Raw genomic sequence first — 16700 nt, 5'->3', positions numbered from 1 at the left:
AGCCTCTGATTCATGACAGCTCTCAGGGGGCAGGATTTATGCCCACTGAGTGTGATAGAATCCTCTCTACTTGCCTGGACAAGCACAGCTCCAACAACACAAAAGAAGATCAAAGTAGCCCAAGCACCAACTTAAACATTCACTCCCTCCACCACTAACACAAGCAGCAGCGTGTACCATATACCAGGTACTTTCCTGCAACTCACCAAGCCTCCTTCCGAATATGTGACCTCTACCACCATCCAGAAGACAAGGGCAGCAGACACATGGGAATACCATCTCCTGCAAGTTCCCTTCTAAGCTGCACACCATCCTGGCCTGGAACTATATCACCGTTGCTTCACTGTTGCTGGATCAAAATCCTGGAACTCCCTTCCCAACAGCACCGTAGGAGTATCTACTGCAGATGAATTGCAGTGGTTCTAGAAAGTGACTCATCGCAAGGTAAATTAGAAATGCTGGCCTCACCAGCAATGCTCACATCCCACAAAAGAATAAATAAATATGGAAGAATGTGCAGCATTAATTAACAGGAGTGACTCTTACTTCTCCTTTGCAGCAAAAAGTTTCTCCCGAACTCAACGTGTTCATAGAATCCTAGAATTCCTATAGAACAGAAGGAGGTTATTTGGTCCATCATGTCTGCAGCAACCACAATACCAACCAGGCCCTAATCCTGTAACCCCACATATTTACCCTGCTAATTCCTGACACTAGGGTCAATTTACAATGGCCAACCAACCTAACCCGCACATCTCCGGACCATGGGAGGAAACTGGAGGAAACCCACGCAGACACAGGGAGAATATGCAAACTCCACACAGTAACCAAGGCTGGAATTGAACCCAGATCCCTGCCACTATGAGGCAGCAGTGCTAACCACTGTGCCAACGTCCCGCCCATGTTACTGCTGCAATTCCTCCTACACAGAACAGTAGGTACATGGGAAATGCTGCTTCATGCCTGACACTGATCTGATTGTGGATTTGATGGTTCCAAAGTTTGATTTTGGGAAGACATGAATGCTCCATATTGAAACAAAGCACAGGCGTCAGCGAGGTAACTAATGTGAATGAAGGGATTAAGAACATTTCAGCAGAGGCCTGTAATTAGGAACTGAAGTTGGTTGACCACCTTTTCAAGTCACCCATTACATCATTTACATTTACCTGAAATACTAAAGGGACCAATATCATCTTTTACTGGGGATGGATGTGGTTGTAAACTAATGCCAGTTACAAGTGTGGTATAAACTGAAGAAACTTCCACATACTTGAACAATAAAGCCACACTATGGAGAGCCTTAAGAGGTTTGAGCAGGCACATTATGCAGACAATTAAAAATAAATTGAGAACATTTATATTTTGACAGGAACTGTAGACAGGTAAATGTTCTCCATGCTTTTGGCACACTAGCCGTATAACAATGATGCTAGTGCCAAAAGCAATGAGGAAACTCAGGGCACACAAAACTGTCTGAGACGAAATTGAATACATATTTAACAAGAATGAAGTTGATTGCTGTCAGAGGTGCAGATGAGAAGCCCATTCTAACTTCCAAGTTTAGTCACCAGGTGAAGTGAACAAAAAGACCAGAAGGATAACCAGGATACACAGATGCACTTAAGATCATACATTCTGGCTTTAGTTTTTTTTTAATATTTGATTTGAGAACATTATTAATTATATTAAAAATGATAACTCTGCATATAATTCCTGTCCACATTTTCATTATTAATTCCTATGGTCACTGGCATGTAAATAAAGCATGACAAGCTTACATAGGTAGTTTCCATTATATATGTGAACAAAATAATTCATCATCACAAAAGTTTAATGCATTAAGCATCGGTCCCCTGTGATGTTACATAGGAGGGAGAAGTCCAGCAGATTTTGGTGAAGAAAATGCTTCATCGAACCAAGATAATGGAACCAGGTATGTTGATGTAATTAAGTTCTTATAATAAAGACATACATTGCGTCTATTTTTTATTTTGTTACAAACCAGGGTGTGAGAGAGCTGAAACTCCAATTCTATTCTCAAACACACACATACCATAAAAGAAAATAAAAAGAATAATGCACTTTTATAAGTCATAAGCAAAAGGATAATTTGTAAAGAAGGATATCATTGCAGAGCACGATCCTGGACAGCACCTTAGTCGCTTTTCAAATCATAGAATCCATATAATGAAGATAGAGGCCATTCAGCCCATCAAACCTGCACCAAGGCCCTATCTCTTTAATCTACTTTTAAAAGAGATAACAGCTGCACAAAATTCTACACCAGGCACAGTCCATGTTCAAAGTTATTAATAACATGCCTTTACTAGGCATGACACTATCTTTCCATTATGTGTTTGCCATCACAATTGAAGCTGCTTTCAGATGTGGCAGCTTTCAAAAGCAGCACCTCATGCCGAGCCAATCCATTGCTAAGAGGGATGGCAGTGTTGGTGCTATAAGCTAAACCCTGGCAGGACCCCTGCACCTTAAAACGGTCAGCTGTTGGCCTGGCAGACAGTTAACAAAGCTATGTTGTTGTTTGGGAATTTGTTCAAACAAATATTCCAGATCTGCATTTAAAAACGAGTAAATCAAAACAAAACAAATACTTAGAGCCAAATAAAACAGGGAAGGCAGACCTGTGCTCCAGAACTAGCCACATTCCTAATCATGCTGTTCCAGTACAGCTACAACACCAGCATCTACCCAGCAATATGGAAAATTGGCCAGGCATATCTGTACACAAAAGCAAGACAAATCCAATCTTGCCAATTACCACCCCATCAGTCTACTCTCAATTGCCAAAATGATGGTAGATGTTGCCAACAGTGCTATCAAGCAGCACTTACTCAGCAATAACCTGCTCACTGACATTCAGTTTGGGCTCCACCAGGGCCACTCAGCTCTCGTCCTCATTACAGCCTTGGTTCAAACATGGACAAAAGAGACAAGCACTAAAAGATAAATGAGATTGGTCCTTGCCATCAAGGCTGCACTTGACCAAGTTTGGCATCAAGGAGTCTAAAGGAAACTGGAGTCAATATAAATATGAGGGAAAACTCTCTGTTGAGGGTAGAAGTTTAGCCACCACCAGGAGACAGACGCAGACCTCTGCTGCCATTAAGTGGGCCTGCTGCCACACATTTCATCCTGACACACTTGTTTAAATCCAGCCCTGTGAAACTCTTACATTGTTTAATGCTTGTTTTCAACACTAAATCAATGAAAATAAAATTTGAGAGAGATGCAGGGTAAATTTTCCAATCCTGCCCACTGTGAAAATCATCCCGGGTGGGACTGACAATTTAATGGACCAATAAAAAGTCAGTTGACTGAAAAATCCCATCTGTATCATGCAAGGCTTGTGTGACATTGCACATTTTGCACTTTTGGCCAAAGTCAAAATTGCCTCCAGTGTGTTTTCAGCTAGAATGTATATTGTTTTGATACTTAAATCAGCCTTGATTCCGGATAAGCTGCTGCTGTCAATAAATTGAGTTTTACAATGGGAGATGCCAGAAAGGTGACTGACAAGCTCAAAGATCCTAAAGACAGATCTGAAGGTATATCTAGAATGCACACATACACATTGAATTTGTAATATACTCTGATTATAGTTAGGTGATTACTTTCTATGAGCATTCTCTAGCCATACAATAAGTTCCTAACAATTCATGCCAGTCAGGAGCCATGCAAAATCCACATTCAAAAGAACTGCGAAGGCAGCCAGAAATGCATATTCTTCATGCTTCTCAGTCAGATTGATTAATATCGCCCCGCTTTCTCATAGCAATAATGTAAGGAAGGCTCCATTTAGAACACACTTCATTTATTTTCTTTTACACTCCTCAGCTAGACTACTTTGTTAATACATAGTTAGAGAAGATTGAGTTCAATACAGAATGCATTTAATTTGTTTCACTTTCCCAACTCTCGGTTGGATTTTGTTAAAGAATCCAACCCCAACTTCATCACTCAAGTAATAACGAGTTGGCTAAGAGAAGCACATTCAATAATATTATGGAACATTCCACATTTAAAATATTACTAAATTTCAAAAATACTGGTTCTATATTTTAAACATTACTGACAGCTTGTTAATATCTAAGAGAATTAAAAAAAGCAGAGAATCTGTTCTTCAGTTGTGAAATATATGAAGGGATGATTGACTATGTTAACTCTTCTGACATTATCACAGTTTAAATCATTATAAAGATGATGGAGATTTATGTGATTGAGGCAGCAGACTCCAACCCAACAGTATAAATGAATTCAATTACAGAAAAACAGAAGAAGTGAAAGGAAAACCATACCCTTCCCCTGCCCTTTTGACCTCTTCTGATTGGCGGAAGCAGATCGGAGTGAAATCTGTAACAAAATGCACACATCTCTGTAACCAGCGTCATAAACCTGAGGTCAGCATCCATTGTCTAGGCACTTATTTCATTCCCGTGTTCTGTAAACCAGCTCATTTATTAATCTGGGAGCCATTTCAAGTTTTTCCCCTATGCTCTGTAACATTTTGAAAGTCATTAAATTTGATAAATATCAAACAAGCAACACATAAATGCCATACTGGTCAAAATAAATTGAAAAGAATGTGCAAAATGATAGCTTAATGTAACGAACATTATGAATGCTGTGCAAGAACATACATCCCTTATTTAGTTGGAAAAATAGAAAATAAATTAACATGGACTTGCCCAGGAGGGTACTTTAGTGAAGCCTGTGTTTAACCAAAAGCAAACAAATGGTGCCAGTTTTCTAGGGAGATTTAACCATTTACTTCAAGAGGAGAGGAATCTCTGTGGCTTGGACCAAAGTTTTCTCTCAGTCTCTTTGCAGCAGATGACTGAGTTTCAACTTGAGAACACTTCTCTTTAACCCAGCCTTCAATCACCTCTCCAGGCTCTGCCAAGAAGGTTCGTCTTCTGTTTTACTTTCTCCATCTACAAAGCACGTGGGCACATTTCTCTAAGTTAAAGATGCTATGCCAGAATAGCTGCTGCGATGTGTACCTGAGAGCTGAGAGCTCCAATCACCACCCTGCGTGGACACAGCAGCTTAACAAGGAGGCCCATCACTACATTCTTCGGACAAGTATGAACAGTACATTCCTGCCTTACCAGCAGACCCCATATTCTGAGGAACTTGTCAAGAAATCGTTAATAACTCCAAAAATCAGCGCGCTACTTTTAGGGATTCTCAAGTTTAAAAAGAACGTCAACAAACTAAATTGAGTTAATTGGACTAATGGTGGCAAGGAGTCCAGGTAGTAAAAGACACAGCTCATTCAGGATGTCCACTGAACAAGCTTGCCTAATTATTCTGGAATATTAAGAAAGAGCCCATGTATGTTGTCTTTTAAAATTACTACTATTCTAATACCAACCTTAACTATGGACCAAGGGAGAAGGTTGTTACGTCTCATGAATCTCCAGGATATAGTAAATAATAAAGATTATTATAGAACCATGATTAACAAACAAGGAGATTTTCCTGACATTTCCCCTGAAAACCTATCTCTCCCAGGCAAAAGGCTGGGAAAGAAGAGGAAAAGAGACACACAATCTCAGATTTTTGGTTCCTTTAGGCTGTTCTGAGTTTTCCATGGTTCCCCCTGACTTGTGCAGTGGTGCATGCAACAACAATGGCTGAAGTTCAGCCCATCAGTACAACGAAGCAGGGCAGAATAATCCCGATCTCACACCTCAATCTCCTGGGAGAGATTTTGAAGAGACAAAACTAATTAAATGGCTGCTTTGTCTGTCCATTTGTGTGAGTGTGAGGTGAGCAGACACCTTGGCTGGGCACAGGACAAAGCTGGCAGTGTTCAGTGGAAATCCCAGTGAAAATCTTAAAAAGGCTCGCTCTGGGCTGGACATTTGCTAGTGGTTCAAGACAACCACATCTGTCCCCATCACACATGTGAGATATTGACTCATACAACTCCCACCCAGTTATACAAGAGTTAAAATCTGGTCCAAAATGTCACTGATATGCAGCAATCAGGGAAGGATAGTGGAGAGCACGCCCCTGTGTACATCAACGGGGACGAAGTAGAAATGACCGAGAGCTTCAAGTTCTTAGGTATCCAGATCACCAACAACCTATTCTGGTCCCTCTATGCTGACATTATAGTTAAGAAAGCCCACCAATTCCTCTACTTTCTCAGGAGACTATGGAAATTTTGGCATATCCGCTACATCTCTCACCAACTTCTACCGATGCATCATAGAAAGCATTCTTTCTGGTTGTATCACAGCTTGGTATGCCTCCTGCTCTGTCCAAGACTGGAAGAAACTGCAAAGGGTCATGAACAAAGCCCAGTCCATCACTCAAACTAGCTTCCCATCTATTGACGCTGTATACACTCCCTGCTACCTCAGAAAAGTAGCCAGCATAATTAAGGACCCCATGCATCCCGGACATACTCTCTCCCACCTACTTCCATCTGGAAAAAGATACAAAAGTCTGCAATCACGTGCCAACTGACTCAAAAACAGCTTCTTCCCTGCTGCCATCAGGCTTTTGAATGGACCTACCTCACATTAAGTTGATCTGTCTCTACACCCTAGATATGACTGTAACAGCACAATCTGCACTCTGCTTTCCTTTGTATGGTAAGCTTTGTCTGTATACAGTGCAAGAAACAATACTTTTCACTATATACTAATATATGTGACAATAATAAATCAAATCAAAACCTTAGCCTTCACCCAACTGGGATACTGTTAACTCAAACAGAATGTGAAGTCAGTTACTTTTACTCTGAGCTCTCAAGTCGACAGAGGTTACAGACATATAAAGGCAATGCATCAGCAATGATGCCTTCATATCTTTCGGTCGCATATTTATTTCACAGATGATTCACTTTTAGATTTTAAATGCAGGGTGTAATTGGACTCTTAACTGATCATTAACTTTGGTAAATTACCACATCACTGGTCGGTGAAATTGTCATTCACACTCAGAGGACAAAATCAATAGTTAATTTTGCACGAGAAAGGGTGGACTATTTTTTGTTCCCCACACATGAATAAGTTTTCTTCCTACATACAAGATAAACGAGCGTAGTGTTTAAACACAGTTTGTTTTTATTCAATTTAATGTTAATAATTTATATTAAGCACACTTCACAGTAAAATTAATCTAACTGTGGTTATAATCAATTATGACTTCGTATAAAAACGTTAAATTCACAATTTTCACTCAGTTTGCCAACACTAACCGTAACGAACAAGCCAGACAGTAATTGTTTAGAAATGCATGCAAGTACAATTTTTATATAGCATATAAAATGTAACAAAACTGTATATAAATGTGGATTCCAGAACTGAATTCTCAAGTGACAATCAACTGTATTGAATTATCGCATAATTGAGCAGTGAAATTATCATTATGCCCAAGGGACAAAATTAATCATTAATACAAGATTTTCTTCAGCCACTGCCATGACTTCTGGCTCCCTTAAGTTAAAAATAATCACACTTTAGACTTAAAATGTATTTCTTGCATCTGTGGTGGACCAATAGACTCATACGTTGTTACTCAGCACATGACTAGAGTGCAACAGTAATTTGCCACCCTATATATGCATCATAACAATTAGTTCCTATTTCCTTACAAATAATGCCTCTTTCTTTTAAAGAAATATAATGCCTCTATATCAATATAAAGGTTCCAATCACAAACTTCTTCTTCAAATGTGATGGATAGGTGAGGTCAGTTCAAACAGTACAGATTTTCCTCTTACCATCTGTTTGCAAACAGAAGGTGCTCTGCATTGGTTTGTTTTAAGGAGCAAACGGGGACATAATTTTTTCCCAACTGCCACCCCCATTTTTGTGAGTTCCAGTTCATGGCAAACTTGAGTTAGGATTAACTCAGCAGGTTAGTTGATTTTACATGTTCAAAATCCACAAAAGGAGTTTCCACAACGTCCCACTTTACATTCACTCAATCAAGGAAGTCCAGGGAAAAGGAGGTTTACAGTACATAGTCAATATAAAAACTGAATATTGATTCATGTGAGTTCCAAAGTCCCAAAGTCAGGGTCCAGTGAGGATTTCTTTCACACAGGCATTTCAAGTCCTGCAGGCTAGAGGCTGGAGTTGTAAGATTCACTTTTCAGGTGGTGTTGAGGTCACAAGATCAAATAGGCAGGTAGAGGTTGAGTCTGTTCTCTAGGTGATGGTACAAAATCTTGCAGCTGGATAGAATCAGTTTCTTTATGGCTTGCTAGTCAGATAGTGAAACAGCAAACTAGGTGTGCAGCTCAGACAGTCAAACATCATTTAACTGGGTAATGAGTCTTTCTACTTTCCAATTGGTGTAGGAAGGCAATCTGTCACAGGGATGGATGTGTCAAGTAATTAATGGCAAGAGCAAGGGGCAAGCCATGTGCTGAAACCTCCAGGAATACATTTAACCACAGTAGGCAACCCTTGTAAATGCTAGTCTTGTGGCAGTTTTCTGATTTAAACTGAAGTGCTGTTCAGGCACTTTTTATAAGAAACATTATAAAATCAAATAGCTTTTGAATGGGACCTTTCTTGGAAATATTAACAATTAGTACAGGGTCACTGGTGTATCTTAGGTTGGTTCTCAGTTTCTGTGCACCTTGACTCCCAAGTTCTAGATTTTCAAGGGTATTTCTAAAAGTGAACTCATAATGGATGTTTAAGAGATTGGGTTAGGGAGGAGAAAAGTTAACAACTGACTATCCCCTGCTAAAAGAAATGCATGTATGAAGATATCACAGACTTGGCATGTCAAAGGGCCTGCTCCTGTGCTGTACTGTTCTTTGTTCTTTGGCCCTAAAGGGTTAATTAACCTCCTAGCTGCAGTCACCAAAAGGATAAAGGAGAGGAACAGGAGGAGCTGGAGAAGGAGTTACCTGGAGAAAACCGATACCTGAGAATGCTGCAACTCTTCAAACAGATGGTCACAGACAAAGTGTGTGACACGTTCCCCTTTCCCGAGGAAATTCCCAATACCGCCCCATCCTCCCAACTTTCGTTAGCCCTTATTTAACTCAGCAATCACTTTAATTGGTCTTAATGGGAATGTGGTAGGATCGTGGTTTTAGCCTCATCAAACCCTGGTTAAAAATAGCTGACACCAATAACAGTGTCAGCAAAAAGATATACTGACTATCACAGGTATTTTCAGGCCACCTCTAATCCCAACCTCAGTGGAGCCCAAAAATTCAGCCCTCTCTTCCCCTTTAAGTTGCCCAGAGTTGGAGATGCCTTTGATCAAATGTGTTCTGACCCAAACGTTTCACAAAAGCAGGCATTACTAAATGCTGCAGTGTGTCAGTCTCAAAGCACTGCTGCCTCAAAGCACCAGGGATACCAGTTTGATTCCCGGCTTGGGTCACTGTCTATGTGGAGTTTGCACGTTCTCCGTGTCTGCGTGGGTTTCCTCTGGTTGCTCCAGTTTCCTCCCACAGACCAAAAAACGTGCTGTTAGGTGAATTGGCCATTATAAATTCTCCCTCACTGTACCCGAACAGGCACCAGACTGTGGCGACAAGGTGATCTTCACAGTAGCTTCATTGCAATGTTAATGTAAGCCTTTCTATGACAATAATAAATAAACCTTAAAGAAACTTGAACTACCAGCCAGGGCAGAGGCACTCAGAGTAGTTGAAGGGAGCATTTCTTGATACATAAAACATGGGAGGAAAACAAGCTCAATTGCCATTGCTGCAGTTCTTATGACTGGAGGCTTAGCCAAGGACCCCAGCTGCTGCAGAAATCAGGAAACACAGAACTTGCTCACAAACACAATTTGACAGCATCATCTGTCATAAAGGAGTGTGTTCAAGCTGTAGATCACCACAGTTTATCTGAAATGCAATGAACCCTGCAGTTTACTGTTCAGGTCCTAAATGCAGCAGTAGCTTTCTGAACAAATGACTAAGGCCTCAGAGAGCTGAGTTCTCATCTGCAATCACTATAATAGAAACCCTCCTAGGTGTTCAGAGATCTACATCCATGCATATCTCTGGGTGTCCTGAGAGAGGGTCTATCAGCCAAAGTATAGCCAGAATTTGCACAGAGGACAGTGTTGCCTTTGCAAGAAAACTCATATTCACCATTCACCTGGCTCAAATTATTATGGATCTGGTAGACCACATACAGGTCCACACAACCATCACATGAATACCCAGCACACGGAGGTGACAGACTGTCTCCCACCCATCAAGAAAGACAGTTCTAATCATCAGCCATCCATTCCACATTCTCCTCCAATAGAGGAATGCTAAAAAAGAGCAATGCAGTTAGAAAGAAAACACACAACATGCACTCTCACTAAGAGGAAGCAAACACACTACACAACATTGTAAGGATTGTAAATATCTAACCTAAAGTTAAATCTAACCTTTTGTATTAGGTAGCTTAATGTTGTTGGGAAGCAATTCATGGATTTTGATGTCCAAATAGAACCAGTAGAATCATAGAAACCCTTCAGTGCAGAAGGAGACAATTTGGCTCAAGTGGCATCAACAACAATCCCATTTAGGCCCTATCCCCGTAACCCCACATATTTACACCGCTAATCCCTCTAACCTACACATCCCGGGATACTGAGAGGTAATTTAGCATAGCCAATGCACCTAACCCACACATCTTTGGACTGTGAGAGGAAATCGGAGCAACCGGAGGAAATCCACGCAGGCATGGGAGAATGTGCGAACTCCACACGGAAAGTGATCCAAGCAGGGAATCGAACTCGGGTCCTGTGTGCTAACCACTGCGCCACCGTGCCGCCCATAATGTTTAAAGTTTTAAAGTTTATTTATTAGTGTCATAAATAGGCTTACATTAACGCTGCAATGAAGTTACTGTGAAAATCCCCTAGTTGCCACACTCCAACACCTGTCTGGGTACACTGAGGGAGAATTTAGCATGGCCAATGCATCTAACTAGCATAAGCTGGAAGATGTGTCATGGCTGACTTTAATACATCAGCAGCATTAGGCAGGCTGACTGCTCAGACTCCAAAGAGACGGATACACTCTAATTATGAACAACCATTTCATTCTAAAAGTCAGCAAAATACTGTGAAAGTTTTCATAGCCAGGTGCTCAAAACAACATGTTAACATTTGAAAATAATGGCTGTTATTTTAGCAGCACGCCCACCCTGGAATCAGGAGGCGCGAGGCTTGCAGAGCGGAATTCTCCGCTGGCATCGGGCGGGATCTTACGAGCCTCAGGCGGGCGAGGCAGTGAAATTCCTGCAAATGTATTTACAATTGTCGCACCCAATATAAACATACAAATTAGGAGGAATAGGCAACTCAGCCCATCAAGTCTGCTCCGCCATTAAATAAGCTACGACTGATCTGACTGCAAAATCAAGTCCACATTCTAGGACAAGGCAGGGACAAGTCAGTCCAGAACAAGCAGCACAGAGGAGAACCACCATCTAGCAAGAAGTATAGAACTTTTCCTATCAAACAATTAGCTCAGGCAGCAAAAGAGAGGCTAATGTGTTTCTACCATTTCTTCAGAAGCTTGGCCACAACTTTTGTGTGAAAGCCTGGAGTGTGTCAACCTCCATTTATCTTCAGAGAACTAAAAGGAAGAAATTCAACAGGCTTGCAATCCTTCCCGTCTTAAAAGGCTAATTTAAGACATGTGATGTGTTTCTTATTATTCTGTCAATGACCTAAATGTGTCTCAAACTCCTATTTTCTTATATCTGTGTTTGAGGGCATGAGTTTTCATTACATTTACATTTCAGGTGTGGGGTGAATAAATGTTTTTTTATTATTTAAACTTACAAGAGGGTCTGTTTTGTGTCCATTCATTAAAATCACAACTCAAAAAGGTTTAAAACACTCCTTCTAAATCATACATCTTGTTGCAAACAACTGACAGGTTATGGAAAAGGAGAAAATTTATTTCGCCACCTCTCCCCATCTGCAACAGTGCTCACATAATAAAAGGGGGTTGGAAATCATTAGTATTCACTAAAAGTGCTCCCAAAAGTTGATCTTACAATGATCAACATGACTGAAGATGCCAGAGTTGGGCTGGGGCAGACACAGTAAGAAGTCTCACAATAGCAGGTTAAAGTCAACAGGTTTATTTGGAATCATGAGCTTTTGGAGCTCTGCTCCTTCACAAGATGAGCGGATCTCTGATGGAGGAGCAGCACTTTGAAAGCTCATGATTCCAAATAAACAATGATCAACACGGACACACAGCAATTGGGAAAAAGTGATTACTTGGATGTATTGCCAAAGTGATGATTCAATCAGCTTATGAAGGGACAGAGCGCATTAGTGACCAACCTCCAAACTGAAGAAGACAGAAGCATAGAAACTAGAAGCAGGAGTAGGCCATTCGGCCCATCAAGCCTACTCTCTCAATCATTTTGATCATGGCTGATCATCAAATTCAATATCCTAATCCTCCTTCCCCCCATATCCCTTGATCCCTTTAGCCCCTAGAGGTATATCTAATTTCTTCTTGAAATCAGACAACATTTTGGCCTCAACTACATTCTGTGGTAGTGAAATCCCCACATTCACCACCCACCAGGTGAAGAAATTTCTCTTCACCTCAGTTCTAAAAGGTTTACCCTTTATCCTCAAACTATGACCCCCTGGTTCCAAACTCCCACACCATTGGGAACATTCTTTCTGAATCTATTCTATCTAACCTTGCTGGAATTTTTAAAGTTTCTATGAGAACCCCCCCACACTTCTAAAATCCGGTGAATATAATCCTAACCAACTTAGTCTCTCCTCACATGAGGAATCTGCCATCCCAGGAATCAGTCTGGTAAATGTTTGCTGTACTCTCTTTATAGCAAAAACTCAGATAAGCACACCAAAACTGCACACAATACTCCAAATGTGGCCTCACCAATGCCCTAAAAATTGTTGCAAAACATCCTTATTTGTATTATCAAATCCTCTCACTATTAAGGTCAACATATCATTTGCTTTCTTTACTGCCTGCTGTACCTGTGCGCTTATTTTCAGTGACTGATGCACAAGGACTCCAAGGTTGCATTGAGTATCCACCTCTTTCAATTTACACCCATTCAAGTAATAATCTGTCTTCCCATTATTGCTACCGAAGTGGATAACATCATATTTATCCATATATACTGCATCTGCCATGCAAATGCCCACACACAGTCTATCCAAATCATGCTGAAGCATCTCTGCATTCTCCTCACAGCTCACCCTCCTACCCAACATTGTATCAACTGCAAATAGAAAGATAATACATTCAGTTCCCTCTTCCAAACCATTCAAATATAATGTGAACAGTTGGGGTTCTAGCACAGATCCCTGCAGAACCCCACTAGTCACTGACTGCAAATCAGAAAAAGATCCATTTATGCCAACTCTCTGCTAACCAGCTTTCTATCCATCCCAAGAGATTACCTACAATTCTGTGTGCTAACTTTACGAAGTACTCTGTTATCTGAGACCTTGTTGAAAGCCTTCTGAAAATCTAAATAAACCACATCGACTGGTTCTCCTTAGTCAACTCTACTAGTTACATCCTCAAAGAATTCCAATAGATTCGTCAAGCATGATTTTCCTTCTGTAAATCCATGCTGACATTGTCTGATTATACCATTGCCTTCCAAATGCAGAGTTATGAAATATTTGATAATAGATTCTAGCAACTTCCCCAGTACTGACATTAGGCTCATTGCTCTATTGGTCTAAAGTTCCCTGTTTTCTCTCTACCTCCCATTTTGAATAGCGGTCTTAAATTAGCTGCCCTCCAATCTGGAGGAACTACAACAGAATCCAAAGAATTTTGGAAAATAACCACCAATGGATCCATTATTTCCAGGGCCATTTCCTTAAGTACTTCTGGGATGAAGATTATCAGAACCTGAGGATTTATCCACCTTCAGTCTCATCAATTTCCCCAAAACCATTTCTCTACCAATGCTGATTTCCTTCAGTTCCTCATTAAGTCATGTTTCTCTCAACACTTCTGGTACATTATTCATGTCTTCCTTTGCGAAGACTGAAGCAAAATACAAATTTAATTCCTCAGCCTTTTTTTATTCCCCATTATGAATTCTCTTACTGTAAGGGGCCTGTATTTGTTTTTGTCAATCATTTTCTCTTTACATATCTGTAGAAACTTTTACAGTCAGATTTTATGTTCCCCGCTAGCTTACTTTCATACTTTATGGTTCCTTTCCTAATGAATCCCTGATCCTCCTTTGCTGAGTTTTAAACTGCTCCCAATCCTCAGGCCTATTGCTTTTTCGTGCCAATTTGTATGTTTCTTCCTTGAATCTGATATTATTTCTAATTTCCCTTGTAAGCCATGGCTTGGCCACAATTGCTTTACAACTCTTGCACCAAACAGGAATAAACAAGAATAAACAAGACACAGAGAATGTCTCCATTTCTATTTTGTCAGGCCCCTTCATAATCCTGAATGTTTCAATGTGATCACCTCTGGAAAAATGTAGACCCAATTGAGAGAACACAAAGTCAGGGGAAAATTAATAAATTATAGTATATCTAATATGATCTCACTGGAATCAACTAAGTGCAATTCAGGGAACAATCATACCTGAGCTACAGTTTACTACTAAACATAATATATTCATTAATCAGACTGAGGAGCTCGAATGGAAATATATGTATTGATGAGACTGTAAAATTTCAACTCACTTCGTACGATGAGCAAACACAAGTGCTATAGTCCTGAACCATATTAATCAGTAAGATCCCAGGCCCAGTTACATGTTTCAGCAATTTATTAAAAAGAACAGAAACATTTTCTCAAAATGTTGTAATTTCAGTTTCAATTCTTCACCTTGAACCTGTATCAACTTTGTCAAAACATTTGCATATTGCTTCCTGCACTTTATCTCAGAGTTTTCCTTTATAGAATCATTAATTAGTTACAGTACAGTAGGAGGTCACTGTGTCTATATCAGTTCTCTGAAAGAGCAACTCTGCTCTTCCCATTTCCCCACCCTTTCCCCAAAGTCCTACAAATATTTTATCTTATGATAGACTGAAAGCTATGATTGAATCTGCATCCACGATACTTTTAGGTGGTGATCCAGATCCTAACCACTCAGCGTATAAAACAGTTTATCCTCACACTGACTTTGTTTCTTTTGCCATTTGCCTTAAATCAGTGTTCTTTGGCTCCTGACCCTTGCACCAACAGGGATAGTTTCTCCATTACTTACTCTATACAGGCACTGTATGATTTTGAATATCTCTATCCAATCTTCTCAATCTTGTCTTAGGTGGCACAGTGGTTAGCACTGCTGCCTCACAGTGTCAGGGATGTGGATACAATTCTGGTCTTGGGTTACTGTGCGGAGTCTGCACATTCTCCCCGAGTCTGCATGAGCTTCCTCCAGATGCTCGGTTTCCTCCCACAGTCAGAAATACATGCTGATTAGGCATATTGGCCAGGCTAAATTCTGCTTCAGTGTACCCGTAAGGATGGATTGGAAGACCTGTGTTTGTTCTCCTGAGAGAATGTTAATTAATTATCAGTGTCACATTTAAGCTAACATTAACACTGCAATGAAGTTGGCAGCACAGTGGTTAGCACTGATGTTTCACAGTTCCAGGGACACGGGTTCAATTCTGGCCTTGGGTCACTGTGCAGAGTCTGCACATTCTCCCCATGTCTGCATGGGTTTCCTCCAGGTGCTCCAGTTTCCTCCCACAGTCCAAAAGACATGCTGGTTAGGTGCACTGGCCATGCTAAATTCTCCCTCAGTGTACCCAAACAGGTGCTGAAGTGTGGGGACTAGGGGATTTTCACAGCAACTTCATTGCAGTGTTAATATAAGCCTGCTTGTGACACGGATAATTAATTAATTAATATTCTCTGAGGAGAGAAAACACAGCTCCTCCAATCTATCCTTATGACTGAAGCCTCTCATCCAGAGAACCATTCTCAAAATATTTCTGGAACTGAGCCACGACAGATCAGCCATGATCTTATTGAATGGCGGGGCAGGCTCGAAGGGCTAGATGGCCTACTCCTGCTCCTATTTCTTACGTTCTTATGTTCTCTAGTGCCTTCACCTGCTTGTTAAAATGTGGTGCCCAGAACTGGACACAACTGAGACCGAATCAATGTTTTATAAATATTCATCAAAAATCCCTTGCTTTTGTATTCTCTGCCCCTATTTATAAAGCCCAGGATCCCATGTGCTTTATCATTACTTTCTCAAGCTGCTCTGCCACCTTCAATGATTTACCCATAGAAAACCTCAGCTCACTCTGCTCTTGTACTCTCTTTAGAATTTTATCCTTTATTTTGTATTGGTGCTCCTGATACTTCCTACCAAAATGTATCACTTCACACTTCTCTGCATTAAATTTAATCAGACACATGTCCACGCATTCCACTGGACCATGTTCTTTTGAATTATGATCCTCCTCACAGCTCACAATTTTTTCAAGTTTGGTGCCATCTAATAATTTTGAAATTGTGCCCTACATACCCAAGTTTAGGTTATTAATCTATATCAAGATAAACAGAAGCCGTAGTACTAATGCATGGGGCACTGCACTGTGTTCTTTCTTCCAGTCCAAATAACAACTGATGAACACTACTCTCTGTTTCCTGTTGATCAGCCAACTTTGTATCCATCGTTGCTACTGTCCATTTTATTCCATGAGTTCTAACTTTGCTAAGAAACCTGTTG

At 40.5% G+C, this 16700-nt stretch overlaps 1 protein-coding gene across 8 annotated transcripts in view; it reads right to left on the bottom strand.

The window, feature by feature from the left end:
- dcdc2c (doublecortin domain containing 2C) overlaps positions 1-16700 on the bottom strand; it is a 151468-nt gene that overhangs the window by 57051 nt on the left and 77717 nt on the right. For all 8 annotated transcript variants that reach the window (XM_080192102.1, XM_080192100.1, XM_080192105.1 and 5 more), the window contains exon 8: positions 4320-4374. In XM_080192102.1, the coding sequence (XP_080048228.1) occupies positions 4320-4374 (55 nt within the window). The remainder of the gene's footprint in view (positions 1-4319; positions 4375-16700) is intronic.

The sequence above is a fragment of the Carcharhinus amblyrhynchos genome, chromosome 7, assembly GCF_965287045.1.
Source record: "Carcharhinus amblyrhynchos chromosome 7, sCarAmb.v2.hapA, whole genome shotgun sequence".
Lineage (NCBI taxonomy): Eukaryota > Metazoa > Chordata > Chondrichthyes > Carcharhiniformes > Carcharhinidae > Carcharhinus > Carcharhinus amblyrhynchos.
This window is presented reverse-complemented; position numbering and strand designations above follow the sequence as displayed.